This window comes from Macaca fascicularis, chromosome 5 (assembly GCF_037993035.2).
Source record: "Macaca fascicularis isolate 582-1 chromosome 5, T2T-MFA8v1.1".
Classification (NCBI taxonomy): domain Eukaryota; kingdom Metazoa; phylum Chordata; class Mammalia; order Primates; family Cercopithecidae; genus Macaca; species Macaca fascicularis.
This window is the reverse complement of record NC_088379.1, coordinates 115,171,733-115,187,308: the sequence shown is the minus strand read 5'-3', so window position 1 is coordinate 115,187,308 and position 15,576 is coordinate 115,171,733. Positions and strand designations below refer to the sequence as shown.

The window sequence follows — 15,576 nt, the reverse complement described above, 5'->3', positions numbered from 1 at the left end:
AATACTTGCCTTTAGCCACAGGACATTTCATAACAAGTGGGAAAACCACAAAAGAGTGAAACCTTAGAATGGAAAATGTCCGGATAGCCAGGTAATTTGATTAGCAGAAAATGGTTTCGTAGTCCTAGTTAAACTCCTAAAGAGCCAGAATATTTCTATCGGTTTCCTCATGGTAAAATTTAAAAGCTGCATATAAAGCAGCAGCATTTCCACTTCTCAGGTTCTGAAAATTGTCGTTATAGCTGGACAGTTGGCTTAAAACAAAAATTTGCAAGTTAGAAACATTCAAACATAAGGCTTCTTACGATGATTCCTAACTACCGTTTCCCTGTTATTAGGTCTAATAAGCCCGATGGTACCATTTTCTTTTAAAAGGGTATCCACATTCCTGCTGAGGTATGCAATGGCACCACCCTAGATAGCATCAGATGGGAAATATGGAGAAAAGGGATTGGAGTTGATAATTTGAGAAAGAGCAGCGAGTCGCGGGATCCATAAAAATGCTACTCAACGTATTAAACGGACTTAACAGAAAACACTTGGGGCTGGTCGCGGTGGCTCACGCCTGTAATCCCCGCACTTTGGGGGGGCCGATGGGGGCGGATCACAAGGTCAGGAGTTCGAGACCAGCCAGTCTGGCCAACATGGTGAAACCCGGTCTCTACTAAAAATACAGAAATTAGCCGGGTGTGGTGGCGAGCGCCTGTAATCCTAGCTACTGGGGAGGCTGAAATAGGAGAATCGCTTGAACCCAGGAGGCGGAAGTTGCAGTTAGCCGAGATCACGCAACTATACTCCAGTCTGGGTAACAGTGCAAGACTCCGTCCCAAAAAAATAATAATAATAATAATCTGTGTTTAAAATGGTGTGTGAAAGAGGTTCCTTGTATTGGGTTGTTTTAATGTTTGGTATATCTTTGACTATGAAATGCAACACTTACAGTAAAAGTAACAATCTTTAAAAGTATAAAAACCCCTTCTCCCCAATGACTTTATAAGTCTACCATTTTACATTTTAGGGAGTTTGCTCCTTTTCTTACATGTAGTAACAACATGGCCTTCCTCATTCTCTTTCAAACATTCCGGGAATTAATTTTCTAAATGCATTTAATCCTTTGGTCACAAACTCAATGAAAAGGAAAAAAAAAAAAACGCACTTTAATATTCCCTGCATCAATTGAAACTGAAGCCCTGAGCCCGTTGGAGGAAAAGGGGGGGAAGGGAAAAAAAAGAACAAAATAAACAGGAAGTGAAAGTGACAAGAGAATCACACTGCTTACTTTTGGCTTTTAAACCTTCAACAATCTGAAACTAATGTAACAGCCTAGGGGAGGAACAAGCTAAAACTCAGAAAACAGCTCCCTCCCCCACCACACACCCTGAAGGCTTTTTTTAAAGGCTGTCTTTCCTCATCTGGGTCAGAGTTTGCGCTCCCGGGCTCCTGTCAGGCTCCATCGCAATCCTAGTTAAACTCAAATTTCCGAGTTTCCCCCTCTTGTCTTTTTTGGTGCACATTCAGTCTCTCCTCCTCCTTCAAGCCACGGTTCTCCACAGACCACAATACAACGGTGTCAGGCCAACTGTTACTCACCAGCCCACACTCATGATTCACCCGTCTCTCGGGTGTCTGAACAAAACGCTAGTTTTTCTTCCCTCTGGGAAAGGGAGGTGCTCCCAGATTTCAGGATGGAAATTTCACTCTTCTGCGACCGTCCACACCCGGGACGGTCACTGCCCGGTTCAACGTTTTCGGGCTCCTTAGGGGCTCCGGCACTGATCACCGAGAGGGAACCGGCCCCGCGGCGCAGCGGCTTTGGAAACTTGCTCCTGCCCGGGGGCTGCAGCCCAGAAACTGCCTCCCAGGTTATTCTGCTGCTCCCAGGCCGAAGTCTGGTGGTCCCCACACCCCATCTCGGCCCAGGTGAGGCGCCCCCAGCCGCGGCGCTCTGGCTTCACCTTTCGCGGGCCCGCAGTCTTGACCTCAGCCCTGGCCTCCGTGACCCACGTCGGCTGCCCGGCCACCACCTGTCGGGACCGCCCCGCGCGCGGAGCCCGGCAGCCAGCAAAACGCAGTCGACTGCTCGGCCGCTCGGCTTTTGCTCCCGCCAAAGTTGTCCAAGGCAAACTTTGCACCCGCCTACTCCGGACCCCACGGCCCCGCACTCGCTCTTACCTGGGGCGGCGGCGGCAGCGGCCACGGGCGCGCTGGGCCCCAGATGCCAGGGGTTGGCAGCAGCCGCGCGCGCCACGGCCAGAGGCCCCTCGGGAGCATCCTCCCGCCCAGGCGCGCAGCTCCCGCAGGCGTCACCCGCGCATCCTCCCTCAGCCGGGTTCCTCGTCAGCGCCTGGCGGCTCCGAGCTGTGGGCGCTCCCGCCCCGCGTCTCCCCGCCCAGCCTGCTCGCTTAGCGCGCCGCGGCTCCAGCTGGGGCGGGCTCACGGGAGGGTGTGTCCTTGTTTCCACTTGTCGGCTTTCTACGCATCCGGGCGCAAGGCTGTTTTCTTTCCTCCGACCAAAAAAAAAAAAAAGAAAAAGAAAGAAAAAGAAAAGAAAAGAAAAAAAAAAAAAAGAAAAAAGAAAAAGAAAAGAAAAAAAGAGCGGGAGCCAGAGAGCGAACCGCCCTCTGCATCTTAGGTGTCGAGGGCCCCCTCCTCCTCCAGCAGAAGCCCCTCTGGAATGAACAGCAGCAGGCGTCGCACACCTTGCGACCTCCAGATTTTAAAACTCGCTGTTAATTCCCGGCGCTGCGTGCTCTGAGCGCCGTCTTCTCCATCCGACCCGCACGGGGAGAGAAGTGGGGGGTGAGAGGAAAAGAGCGTCCAGCATCTGGAGGGGGCAGGGCCGCTCAGGAAGTTGGTCTTCCCCACCGAGCTTGGAGAAGACTGAGCGAAGCAGGTCGGCCGAGGGCCCCTATCTCTACAACCTGCAAGGCCTCCGCCCGGGGCTGTAGCGCCCGGCCCCTGCTCACTGGCGAGCACGGTGTCAGGCGGGCAGCCCCGGGCCTACCCCTGCGGAGGTTTGTAGTTCACGGTATAGTGACCCAAACCCGAGCTTTTTGGGAAAGTATCTCCCACAGAATTGACTTCTCTTTTGAAGCACCTTTTTAATTGAAGAAGCTTCGGAACCGGAATTGAGTTCTGACTACTGGGAAATCGAATACTTTGAGACTACTTATTTTTGGAAAAAAAAAAAACCAAAGGCATTTAAGAGCAACCTAAACCAAGCTTTCGCACAGCTAGCTTACAGTAGGGTTGTTAGATAAAATATAGGATGCCCAGTTAAACTTGAATTTTAGATACAAATAGTGTTTTAGTATAAGTATGTCCCAAATATTGCATGGGTCACATTTGTTCTTTTAAAAATGAAATATCTGGGATATACTAAATTTTTTGGTGTTTATCCGAATTCAAATTTAACTGGGCATCCCGCATTTTTATCTCCTGAATCAGTAAGAGGCTTCAGTTAATGAATCAAAGTTGGCAAACATGCAACAAGTGGCAAATCACTCCTGGCGGTCTCCTTTCCTTATTGAAAAGAAAAAGAATCGCAAGTTTCTACGATAGTAAAAAACTTCATCACCATTAAAGACTGATTCACCTGTGTTCACTTAGCGTCTTTCAAAATACAGTTGCCCTCTATTAGCTAGTGCTCCAAGTAAAAGAAACGTGTATTTGTTTTTGTTTTTTGTTGTTGTGAAGGGTTTTTGTTTAATAGATTTGAAAAGAATGCCTATACAAAGAATTGACATGAGAAAGCATTTATTCAACACTCATGAGCTAGGTTCTGAAAGGTGTAAGAAATTACCTAAACATTTTTAGAAATTGGAAACTACAACTAAAACTGATAAAAATCCCTATTAACATTTATGAAGAATCTCGATAAGATTCTTTCTACAATTTTTATTAAACCAGAGAGCCGGCCAGGCGTGGTGGCTCACGCCTATCATCCCAGCACGCACTTTGGGAGGCTGAGATGGGCGGATCACAAGGTCAGGAGTTCAAGACCAGCCTGAGCAACATGGTGAAACCCTGTGTCTACTAAGAACACAAAAATTAGCCCGGCGTGGTGGAACGCGCCTGTAGTCTCGGCTACTCGGGAGGCTGAGGGAGGAGAATTGCTTGAACTCGGGAGGCAAAGGTTGCAGTGAGCCGAGATCGCACCACTGCACTACAGCCTGGGGCGTAGACTATGTCTCAGAAAGAAACCAGAAAGCCTCATCTGGCGGCTCTTGGGTTCCTCATCTGCGAAGCAGAAGTGAGGGGATTCCCCTGACCTCATGTTGTTAAGTGTTCTATCCATCCCCACTACACCCCAGCTTCTTCATGAACCAGGTCTCCATCCTTGTAACTTGAGAGGCTGTGAATCATTCTATAGATGTCTGTCTTCACATTCCCTCTACATACCAGGTCTTCAGCTGCATTCTAGAAATATCATATACTATTGATTGCAAATCTATAATAAGCAATATAAGACAATGACTGACGGGGAAAAATGTTTTTTAAATTACAAACTCAATCCACTTGTTGCATTTCAAAAGTGCAATACTTTTCTTTATTCATCAGTGAAAGAAGTTAGAAATTAACTTCCCCAAAAATCAGCAACTGGCAAACAAATTTCCTTGAAAGTCACAGTCACGTATTTAGTGCATCCCTGAAAAGAAAAGGGGCAAGACAATTTCCACCCACTTTCATGAGTTTCATCAAATACTGAGCCTACTCAAGGGTGGAGAGAAAGGGTGACTTTCAAAAAGGAGTATGTTATTAAATAAGGCATTTACTATATTCTTTCCTAAAAGCACCCCATATAGGGAACATGTTTTTTAAGCTAGATCTAAGAAGTCGAATATGGAATCAATCCATGCTTCTCTTTTTAAGGACTAACCACTGGTTAATGAATCAAAAAAAAAAAAAAAAAAAAAAAAAAGAAGAAGAAGAAAGAAAGAAAGAAAGAAAAGAAAAAGGACTAAAAAACAAACCCTACAAACACTCCTCCTCCAAAAAAGAGAAAAAATAAAACCCCACTAAGATGTCCCAGATTACCCTCCAGAATGGACTCAGGGAGCAGCTTCAACAATTCCGATTAGTCTGTTACACAGTCATCACAAGCATGCCTTGCTTTTAAGTAAAAACAAAATTGTTTTTTGAAACAAAAACCAAAAATGAGTACTGATCACTTTTCTAACAATACACAATTACTCAATTAACTAGTATTGGGAGGGAGAAGGGGGCCATACCTATAATCCCTGTCTCACAGGGATGCGTGCGGGTTGGTGCAGGGTATCTGTCATTATTGCAGAAATGCATTTTAATGTTTAATCTTTGGTTTGATTTAAACATTGCTTTTAGGCCGGGCGCGGTGGCTCAAGCCTGTAATCCCAGCACTTTGGGAGGCCGAGACGGGCGGATCACGAGGTCGGGATATCGAGACCATCCTGGCTAACACGGTGAAACCCCGTCTCTACTAAAAAAATACAAAAAAAAACTAGCCGGGCGACGTGGCGGGCGCCTGTAGTCCCAGCTACTCGGGAGGCTGAGGCAGGAGAATGGCGTAAACCCGGGAGGCGGAGCTTGCAGTGAGCTGAGATCCGGCCACTGCACTCTAGCCTGGGCAGCAGAGTGAGACTCCGTCTCAAAAAAAAATAAAAATAAAAAAAAATAAACATTGCTTTTAGTATGATGCCTACACCAGCTGTGCAGAAAGGGCTCTGGAGAGATATTCACAGCAGCATAGGCTTGCAGCTCTTCTTCAGTTCTGGAGGCTCCAGGTCAGCCAATATTGCTTTGTCAAATCCATTCTTTAGGTCTTGCTGTGTGGGTGCAGGACCGTCCATACACTAGACAGCCTTCAGGTTGTGGGCTGGCTTTTCGGCAGTCTCTGAAGTGATAGGCTTCTGTTTGTTTTTGGTAATTTTCTCAATAATGGATCATCTCTGAGATCAATTTGGGTCATGACAAGCAAGAAAGGAGCCTTTGGGCAGTGGTGAGTTATCTCAGGCCATCACTTTTCTTTCACACTTTAAAATGAACATGGAGAGACCACTGAGAAACAGACTAGAAATACATCTGTTGTGGGTAACTCTGCAGTTATAATCTGTCATAATCTTCTTGCCGTGCAGTATTAAAAGTCCAGGAGTATATGGCTCTGCACCAATCCTAACTGTGAATGCATAGTTGTCAAAAACAGTCTGTACCTATTAGGATGGAAATTTGTTGTGTAGGATATCAGGAGACATGTTCTACCAACAACTCCATCGACCACAACAATGCACCTAATTGTCTGCATTGTTGAAATAGTTTTGTATCCACTTTAAATATTTGAAATTTGATGTTGACCTCAGCTTCTCCAGAAAAGAGTTTTATTAGGAAGAAGGGGACTGGAGAAGAGGGGGAAGAGATGTCCATTTTGCAGCACAGAATCTGGCCACAAAGGTGGGATCAGCAAACTGCTGTGGGAGAAGCTCCGGACATTGCAGACAGAGCGGGTTTACCGGGGAGGCACTGTCCACAAAGTCGCTCAGCACATATAGATGTTTCGGGTGCACGACAAACTTTCCCACAGTATATAGGACTCTTGATGAGACAAAACGATTACTCAGTGTGAGCTAGTTCATAAGTATTATATGTCACAGCCTTTTCACATTTGAATCTCTGATCTCACTTTCAAAAAAACCTTTGTAAACAGCTCTGTTAAGGTATGATCTACATAACTTTGACTTATTAAAAATTATTTTTGGCAAATTTACAGAGTTATGCAACAGTCACCACAATCAATTAGAACATTTCCTTCACTCTAGAAAGATTCCTCAGGCTCATTTTCATCACTCTCCACTCTTACCTCCAGCCCCAGGCAACTACAAATCTACTTTCCGTCTCTCTAGGAAGCAAAGAGCAAGCTGAGCTGGAGACACATTTACTTTGGGTTTAGTGGGATATTTTTGTGCGGTTCACGGTCATTTCCATGTACTGTTAAGATATTGCTAGTCATGCCCATGTAGGAATGGCTTCCAGGAATACTCCTGTTATCCATTGGGCCTCCCGCTTTGATTGAATTTTAATGGTATATAGAGAAGGATATTCCTTTCCCTATTCTGCCTCCAGGTCCTGGACCTCCATTTCTAATAGAGTCATAAAGAACTCTGTACCCAAATGAGAGTACACATTATTTCAAACACATATGGATGATTCACAATGTAATGACCACATGGTAGGCCTCAAAGGGAATCTCAAAAGTGACCTTAAACTTGCTAACATATAAGCTAAGTTCATGAAATTAAATACAAGAAATTAGAGTTTTCTGTCTGCTTCCTGAAGAGCAAGAAGACTGGTGGTCTGGTTCTTGGGCTTCCCTAGCAGCATGGCCCCCAAATGCCAGTCTCCCCTCCTGTCTCAAAAGAAGACACCAAGACCACCTCCTGCTCTGCAACCAGAGGAGACTTCGGCCTCTGTAGGCTTGCTGAAGAAGGGCAAAAAAGAACAGCAAGAAGCAATTGAACACATTGATAAATACAAAATGAAATAGACAGACTTAATGAACAAGACAGTGAGGAGATTTTGAAAGTAGAACAGAAATATAACAAACTCTGCCAACCATTTTTTTAGAAGAGGTCAGAATTGATCTCCAAAATCCTAAGTTTTGGGGTAACAATGTTTGGCAATCATCCACAAGTGTCTGCACTGCTGGGGAACGAAAACGAAGAGGCATTGCATTATTTGATCAGAGTTGAAGTGACAGAATTTGAAGATATTAAATCAGGTTACAGAGTAGATTTTTATTCTGATGAAGATCCTTACTTTGAAAATAAAGTTCTCTTCAAAGAATTTAAACTGAATGAGAGTTAATCCATCTTCAAAGTCCACTGAAATCAAATGGAAGTCTGGAAAGGATGTGACTAAACATTTAAGTCAAATGCAGAATAAAGCCAGCAGGAAGAGGCAGCGTGAGGCACCAGAGCGCTTCTTGACCTGGTTTACTGACCATTCTGATGCAGGGGCCGATGACTTAGGAGAGGACATCAAAGGTGATATTTGGCCAAACCCATTACAGTACTGCTTGGCTCCCGATATGGATGATGAAGAAAGAGAAGAAGATGATAATGAGGAGGAGGAGGAAGGATTAGAAGACATTGATGAAGAAGGGGATGAAGATGAAGGTGAAGAAGATGATGATGAACGGGAGGGACAGGAGGATGAAAGAGATGACTAACAGAACACTTCCGACCTTCCCCCTTTTAAATTTTATCCAGTCCCTGGGGGCAAGTTGTAGTCTGTTTTGTTTTGTTTTGTTTTTGCCTCTTGTGCTCAGTCGCCTTATTCTTGAGGTCTCCTTTTTCTACACTTATTTGGGGGAAATATCTTGAGCAGAATACAATGAGAAAAGAGTCTTTACCCCTTTCTGTTTGAAATTCATTGTTATCCCTTCCTGCCTGAATAAAAACTGTATGGAATCAACACCACCGAGCTCTGTGGGAAAAAAAAAAAAACCTGCTCCCTTCGCTCTGCTGGAAGCTGGAGGGTGCTAGGCCCCTGCGTAGCAGTGCACAGAATTTTAGCTTCTTGCCTCCTTTCTCTGTATACTGGGCTCAGAAAGTACACTGTGTGTCTATGTGAATACGGACAGTTAGCACTGACCAACATGTATCTATTTTCTCGTTTAAAAAAAAGAAGAAAAAAACCTTTAAAAATGGGGTTGGCTGGGTGCGTTGGCTCACGCCTGTAATCCCAGCACTTTGGGAGGCCGACGCGGGTGAATCACTTGAGGTCAGGAGTTCAAGACCAGCCTGGCCAACATGGTGAAACCCTGTCTCCACTAAAAAAATACAAAAATTATCTGGGCATGGTGGCAGGCACCTGTAATCCCAGCTACTCGGGAGGCTGAGGCAGGAGAATTGCTTGAACCCAGCAGGCGGAGGTTGCAGTGAGCTGAGATGCGGTTGGTTGTGTTAACTTCTACTTCCTGCCAGTTAGCCCTTATCTGCTTTTTTTTTTCTCCCTTAGCATTAATCATTACCTGACATATTACATAATTTTAAAAGCTGTCTCCCCCAACTGGAATGTAAGCTCCATGACAGAAGAGGCCTTGTCTGTTTTGTTCACTGCTCTATCACCAGCACCTAAGTAGTTGGTTCTCAAATATCTGCTGAATAAACTTAATAGATCAATAATAAAACAGGACTTTAAAACTACAACCACCTTTAGGCCGGGCGCAGTGGCTCACGCCTATAATCCCAGCACTTTGGGAGACTGAGGTGGGTGGATTGCCTGAACTCAGGAGTTTGAGACCAGCCTGGGCAACACGGTGAAACCTCATCTCTACTAAAATACAAAAAATTAGCCAGGCATGGTGGTGTGCACCTGTAATAACAGCTACTCGGGAGGCTGAGACAGGAGAATCACTTGAACCAGGGAGGCGGAGGTTGCAGTGAGCCGAGATCACTCCATTGCACTCCAGCCTGGGTGACAGAGCGAGACACTGTCTCAAAAAAAAAAAAACAAAAACAAAAACTACAACCACCTTTAAAAATAATAGAAACACACAAACTTGTGGTTAGTAGTACATGGGGATTTGCCAGACACTGTTCTAGGCTGATGGTAGAGTGATGAATAAAAAAGATGAGTTTCTATATTCACAAACTGTGTATTTGACAAAGGACAAATATCTAGAATCTACAAAGAGCTCAAACAAATCAACAAGAAAAACACAAATAATCCCATCAAAAAGTGGACAAAGGATGTGAATAGACAATTCTCAAAAGAAGATATACAAACAGCCCACAAATGTCAAAAAATGCTCAACATCACTAATTATCAGGGAAATGCAAATTAAAACCACAATGAGATATCAACTTAACTCCTGCAAGAATAGCCATAATTAAGAAGTGAAAAAACAATAGATGTTGGTGTGGATGTGGTGAAAAGAAAACACTTTTATACTGCTGGTGGTAATGTAAACTAGTCCAACCACTATGGAAAACAGTATGGAGATTCCTTAAAGAATTAAAAGTAGATCTACCATTCAATCCCGCAATCCCACTACTGGGTATCTACACAAAGGAAGAAGTCATCATATGAAAAAGACACCTGCACACACGTTTATAGCAGCACAATTTGCAACTGCAAAAATATGGAACAAACTTGAATGCCCATCACCCAATGAGTAAATAAAGAAAATGTGGTATATATATATTTATAACACACACACACACACACACACACAAACACACACACACACCATGGAATACTACTCAGCCATAAAAAGAACAAAATAATGTCCTTTGTAGCAACTTCGATGGAGTTGGGGGCCATCATTCTAAGTGAAGTGACTCCAGAATGGAAAACCAAATATAGTATGTTCTAGCTTATAAGTGGGGGCTAAGCTATGAGGATGCAAAGATGTAAGAATGATATAATGTACTTTGGCGATTCAGGTGGGGGGAAGGTTGGGTGGGGATGAGGGATAAAAGACTACATATTGGGGCCAGGCGAGGTGGCTCATGCCTGTAGTCCTAGCACTTTGGGAGGCCAGGGTGGGTGGATTGCTTGAGGCCCGGAGTTCAAGACCAGCCTGCCCAACATGGTGAAACCCCGTCTCTACTAAAAATACAAAAATTAGCTGGGCGTGGTGGTGTGTGCCTGTAGTCCCAGTTACTCGGGTGCCTGAGGCATGAGAACCACTTCAATCTGGGAGGCAGAGGTTGCAGTGAGCCGAGATTGAGCTACTGCACTCCAGCCTGGGTGACAGAGCAAGACTCCAACTCACAAAACAAAAAAACAAAAAACAAAAAACAACAAAAAAAGACTACATATTAGGTACAGTGTATACTGCTTGGGTGATGGCGATGGGTGCATCAAAATAGCAGAAATCACCACTAAAGGATTTATCCATGTAACCAAAACTACCTGTACCCCCCAAAACTACTGAAATAAAAATAAAAATTATTTTAAAAATTGAGACTTAAGAATTTTTTTTTTTAAAGATGAGTTCTGTGTTCTTACTTTACACAGAACCTAGTGGGGAACTTGTTCACTAGGTGAACAAGTAATTAAGTAAAGTGACATAAAGGTTAGAATAGGAAAACTAACTGTAAGGGCATATGGGAATATACAGCAGGGAGACCCCGCCTAGGCTTAGTGGTAAGGGACAGGCTGGCATCAGTATACACTAATAACTGAAGGAGAAAGAGCAGTAAACCAGATAAAAAAAGTAAAGATGAGTTCTTAGCAGGAGGAACACCATGTTTATAGGCTCAGAAGTTTAAGAGGTCATAACCACTATTTTAATAAACAGATAGGTCAAAAGCCTGAGATAGTCTTTTTAGAATAAACCTGATAGCAAAACAAACAAACAAACAAAAAACAAAAACAAAAAACCCACAATTGTGGCTTACTGGTAAGCATCGAGTTTTGAAGTCTGATGGTATGTACATGTAATGAACTAAGACTACTTGCTTCTTTCTGTATACCCATCTGTACTGGAGAGTCTGAAGCAAAAAGTGTAGTTAATACATCGATCACAGTAAACAGTGGAGGAGGCAGCAGCCCACATGATAATATTTTGGTTTTCCATGTCCAATGTGGAATAATTTCAGTGAAGGTGGAAAGTGATAGGAGGGCAAAGGGCAGGCTCGATGTGGGAGTATTATTACTATTCTTACTGTTGTGCTGTTATTTTGTTAAGACATTGACTGCCATTTATCAAGTATTTACTACAAGCCGGGTGCTGCACAAGAAACTTTACATACTCGTTCCATATAATTCTCACAAAACTCTTACCAAGGAACTATTATTCTCTAGTAGGGATATGAAGGCTCAGAGAAGTTTAGAGACTTGCCCCAGGTCACACAGCTAACAGAGGAACTATAATTCAAATTTTGTTGTTTGGCTTGCAAACCCATATTCTTTCTATTACAGTCAGTCTAACATACTGTGACAGATCTAGTGCTAGAACTGAATTCTTTTTCATTATCAAATGTATTCCCATTATGCCTCTCAGATTGTCTTCTAATTTCCCTTCAGCACAGTATGGAATGTTGGTTGGTTGGCATTCTTTACCTGGTGGGAGATGCAAATCTTACTTTTGAAGAGTTTGAATCATCAGTGATCCATTCTTTTACTAGGCTATTATATTTCATTAACTTTTAGTACTGAACATAGAAGTATTAAGAGGCACTCTGGAAAAATCCTCTAGACATAGTCCTCCTTGCCCAGTTATGTCACAGCAAATCAATTCCTCTTCATAATCCAGACGATTCTCCTTCTGGTTGTTGACAGAAGGCGCCCCAAATGGCTACGTAATACTCATAACTTCCAATACAGTTGGAACGATGCTGTGTCCCTTTGAGAACTAAGCATCTCTCCTTTGTAAACTAAGACCCTAAAATTCGGGGACTATATTAGGGGAATGATTTCACTTTCAATTCTTGATTCTCAGACCTGTGTGTCTGGCTACAGGAGAAAAATGTTGGTTGCTTATTCAAAGCATATACTGTATCCTGTAGGATGATACTCCAACCATCACCATAACTGAGTCTTCAGAAGAACATTCCACCTTTCTGCCAGGTCAGCTGCTTTGGGGGGTCTGTAGTAGTCTGTTCCTGCATTGCTATAAAGAATTACTTGAGACTGGGTAATTTATAAAGAAAAGGCTTAACTGACTCACAATTCCACAGGCTGTACAGGAAGCATGGCTGGGGAGGCCCCAGGAAACGTACAATCATGGCCAAAGGCTAAGCAGAAGCAGGTACGTTTTACATGACCAGAGGAGGAGGAAGAGAAATCAGGGGTAGGTGCTACACACTTTTAATCAACCTGATCTCATGAGAACTCACTATCACAAGAAAAGCAAGGGGGAAATCTGCCCCTATGATCCAATCCAATCACCTCACAGCAGGCCCCTCCTCCAACCTTAGGGATTACATGAGATTTGGGCAGGGACACAAATTCAAACCATATCAGGGTGACAGGTTGTAGTAACAGCGGTGAATTCCCATTAACACACTTCTTTTGCTATGAGTTCCTTGATCAGAAGCAATGTTGTGGAGGTCATATGGCAATGATGAAGGCATTCTGTAAGTCCACAGATGGTGGTCGTAGCAGAAACACTGCAACCTGGGCAGGCAAATCCATATCCAGATTGTGCGTCTATTCCATTGAGGACAAATGCTCCATATCAAAGGGGTACAATGTAATCAACGTATCAGGTGGCTACCAGTTTTCCCCAAGGAATGATGCCATATTGAGGAATCAAAGTAGGTCTCAGCTGACAACGCTTAGAAATAACAGTGGCAGTAGCCAGATCAGCCTTGGTGAAGGGACATCCATAATATTTAGCCCACACATAGCTTCTATCCTTACAAGTATGGTAACTTTGTAAATGAACCATTGAGCAAATGCTGGAGTGGCTACAGAAAGAGGCTGATATTCACAGGATGGGTCACCTTCTCCACCTGATTGAGATGGACAAATTTTGCTGCAGATGCCCTTTGGGGTACATTGATATGGAACACAACTATCTCATGTGCTGTGTCCATTTCGTGAAGTTCATTCAAATCCCTCTTCTCCAAACCTCCTTGTCCCCAATTTTCTAATCCTGTTCCTGCAAAGACCTTTGTCATCTAGTCATTTGCCATTGCCTATGAAGCTACATAGATCTACATCTTTTGAGATCTACATCTCATAAAGTGTCAATCACTGTACTGCTTGAAGTTTTGCCCACAAAGAGGATTTATTACTAGACTAATACTATAGCAGACCAGTTGATGCCAGCACTTTATCTTAAATTCAGGTTTTAGTTTCTCCCTTAACTGATTATAGGAAAACATCCCCATAAGGCCATAAATGTGAATGCAGGGAAAGGAAGCGGTGTCACGAGTCGGAGCTGCCTGCTCATGCAACTGACTTTAGGATCTGCTGAGCCTGATCCCTTATATACTAATGTTAAGCTGCCACTTAACAATAGATCGCTACTGTGCATATTCACTCCTACTGCTTGGTTCACACTGGTCAGCATAGATCCCAAGGACATTCGACATCCTATACTAGACAGCTCAATAACAATCTAAGAGCTACTCTCACAAAGGTAAGTTTTGTTTTTTGTTTTTTCTTTTGCAGAAGAGGTCATGGCTCTGCTCTAAAACCCTAGAGAAGTCTGACTCTCCGGTTGAGGCTTGTTATGGCATTTGTATTTGCCACAGACCCTGCCGAGTTGGATCTGCTGCGTCAATAAAGCCCAAGTGGCAAAACAGTTTGCACTGAAGTCTGAGTTGATGTAGAGCCTTCTTTTGCTCTAACCACACCTCAGATTGGCAGCCTTACAAGTTACTTGGTTATGGAGTACAGTAGCACACTGAAATGTTGTATACATAGCTTCCAAAAAAAAAAAGCCACCAAGCATTGTGCCTCACATTGTGGAAAGTGGCACAGGGAGCAGCAACTTGCCTTCTATATTAGTGGGGATCTTGCAACATGCTCCAGACCACTGAAACTCAACTTCAGAGGTGGTATACTCCTGAATTTTCATAAGGTTTATTATCCATCTTCTGGCACCATTCTCATTCTATGCCAGATTTTCTTTCAATTTCTATCTAGTGTATTATAGTATGTTTCTCCTCTTATCCAACTGAAACTGTCTTTATTTTTATTCACAGGTCTTTGATGCATTTTCTCTCTAGCTTGGCATAACATTGGTTCTGCTGGACACAGTGGCTCACACCTGTAATCTCAGGGCTTTGGGAGGCTGAGATGGAAGGATCGCTTGAGCCCAGATGTTCAATATTAGCCTGGGCAACATAGCAATATCTTGTCTCTACAAAAAAATAATTAGCCAGGCATGGTAGTACATGCCTATAGTCCTAGCTGCTCAGGAGACTGAAGCAGGAGGATCCCTTGAGCCCAGGAATTTGAAGCTGCAGTAAGCTATGATCATACCACTGTACTCTAGCCTAGCAAGACCCTGTCTCTAAGGGTTTTTTACTAAATGCCTACTGTATGTCAGGTATAGGGGGCACTATGACTAAGAGAACCTGGTTCCCACGTTTGAGAGAAAATGTCAATTGTAACACAGTCTGATGGGGGCTATAGTAGAGATGAGAATGTGTTATGGATACACACAAGAGTATTTAACCCAGATGAGAGAGCCATCAGGAGAGGCTGCCAGGATGTAATGATCCCTAGGCTGAATTCTGAAGGATGAGGAGGAGGAAGTGCTAAGAAAGCCAGGAAGGGAATGAAAGACAGGGTTTTCCAAGCAGGGGAGCAGCATTTGCAAAGCCTGGATGTGAACAAAGAACAGGCCCTATAATGATGTACATTTACCTTCTTTTCCTTTCAAAGTTATTCTTCTGGTTACTACTCATTCTCCACCCCAATTTTGTCCTCACTCCTCACAGATTATGACCCAAAAGAGTGCCATAAATGCTATGAAGACAATTTAGGTTCATTACATTTTTGGTAAAAACCTTTTGAAAGACCACTTTTTGCTTGTGAACACAGTACTCAGGGTCCTAGTTATTAAATACAGCTTTAAATTTTGACCTTTCTTGTTTAAACATCTTATTCATCCATTTCTCCATTTACCTCTATTAT

General features: G+C 43.4%; 1 protein-coding gene and 2 pseudogenes across 7 annotated transcripts in view; 1 reads left to right on the top strand and 2 right to left on the bottom strand.

Moving 5' to 3' along the window:
- MCUB (mitochondrial calcium uniporter dominant negative subunit beta) overlaps positions 1–2,342 on the bottom strand; it is a 129,132-nt gene extending 126,790 nt beyond the window's left edge. For 5 of the 7 annotated variants that reach the window (XM_065545317.2, XM_065545319.2, XM_065545320.2 and 2 more), the window contains exon 1: positions 2,173–2,342. In XM_065545317.2, the coding sequence (XP_065401389.1) occupies positions 2,173–2,271 (99 nt within the window). In that variant the 5' untranslated portion in view covers positions 2,272–2,342. Of the gene's footprint in view, positions 1–1,590 lie in introns of all 7 variants that reach the window. The other 2 variants (XM_074040279.1, XM_074040278.1) reach the window with 2 other exon arrangements.
- Positions 2,343–5,634: 3,292 nt separating this feature from the next.
- Positions 5,635–6,397, bottom strand: LOC141410330 (cell division control protein 42 homolog pseudogene; annotated as a pseudogene).
- A 954-nt stretch (positions 6,398–7,351) lies between these two features.
- On the top strand, positions 7,352–8,260 carry LOC102137380 (protein SET-like; annotated as a pseudogene).
- The last annotated feature ends 7,316 nt before the right edge of the window (positions 8,261–15,576 follow it).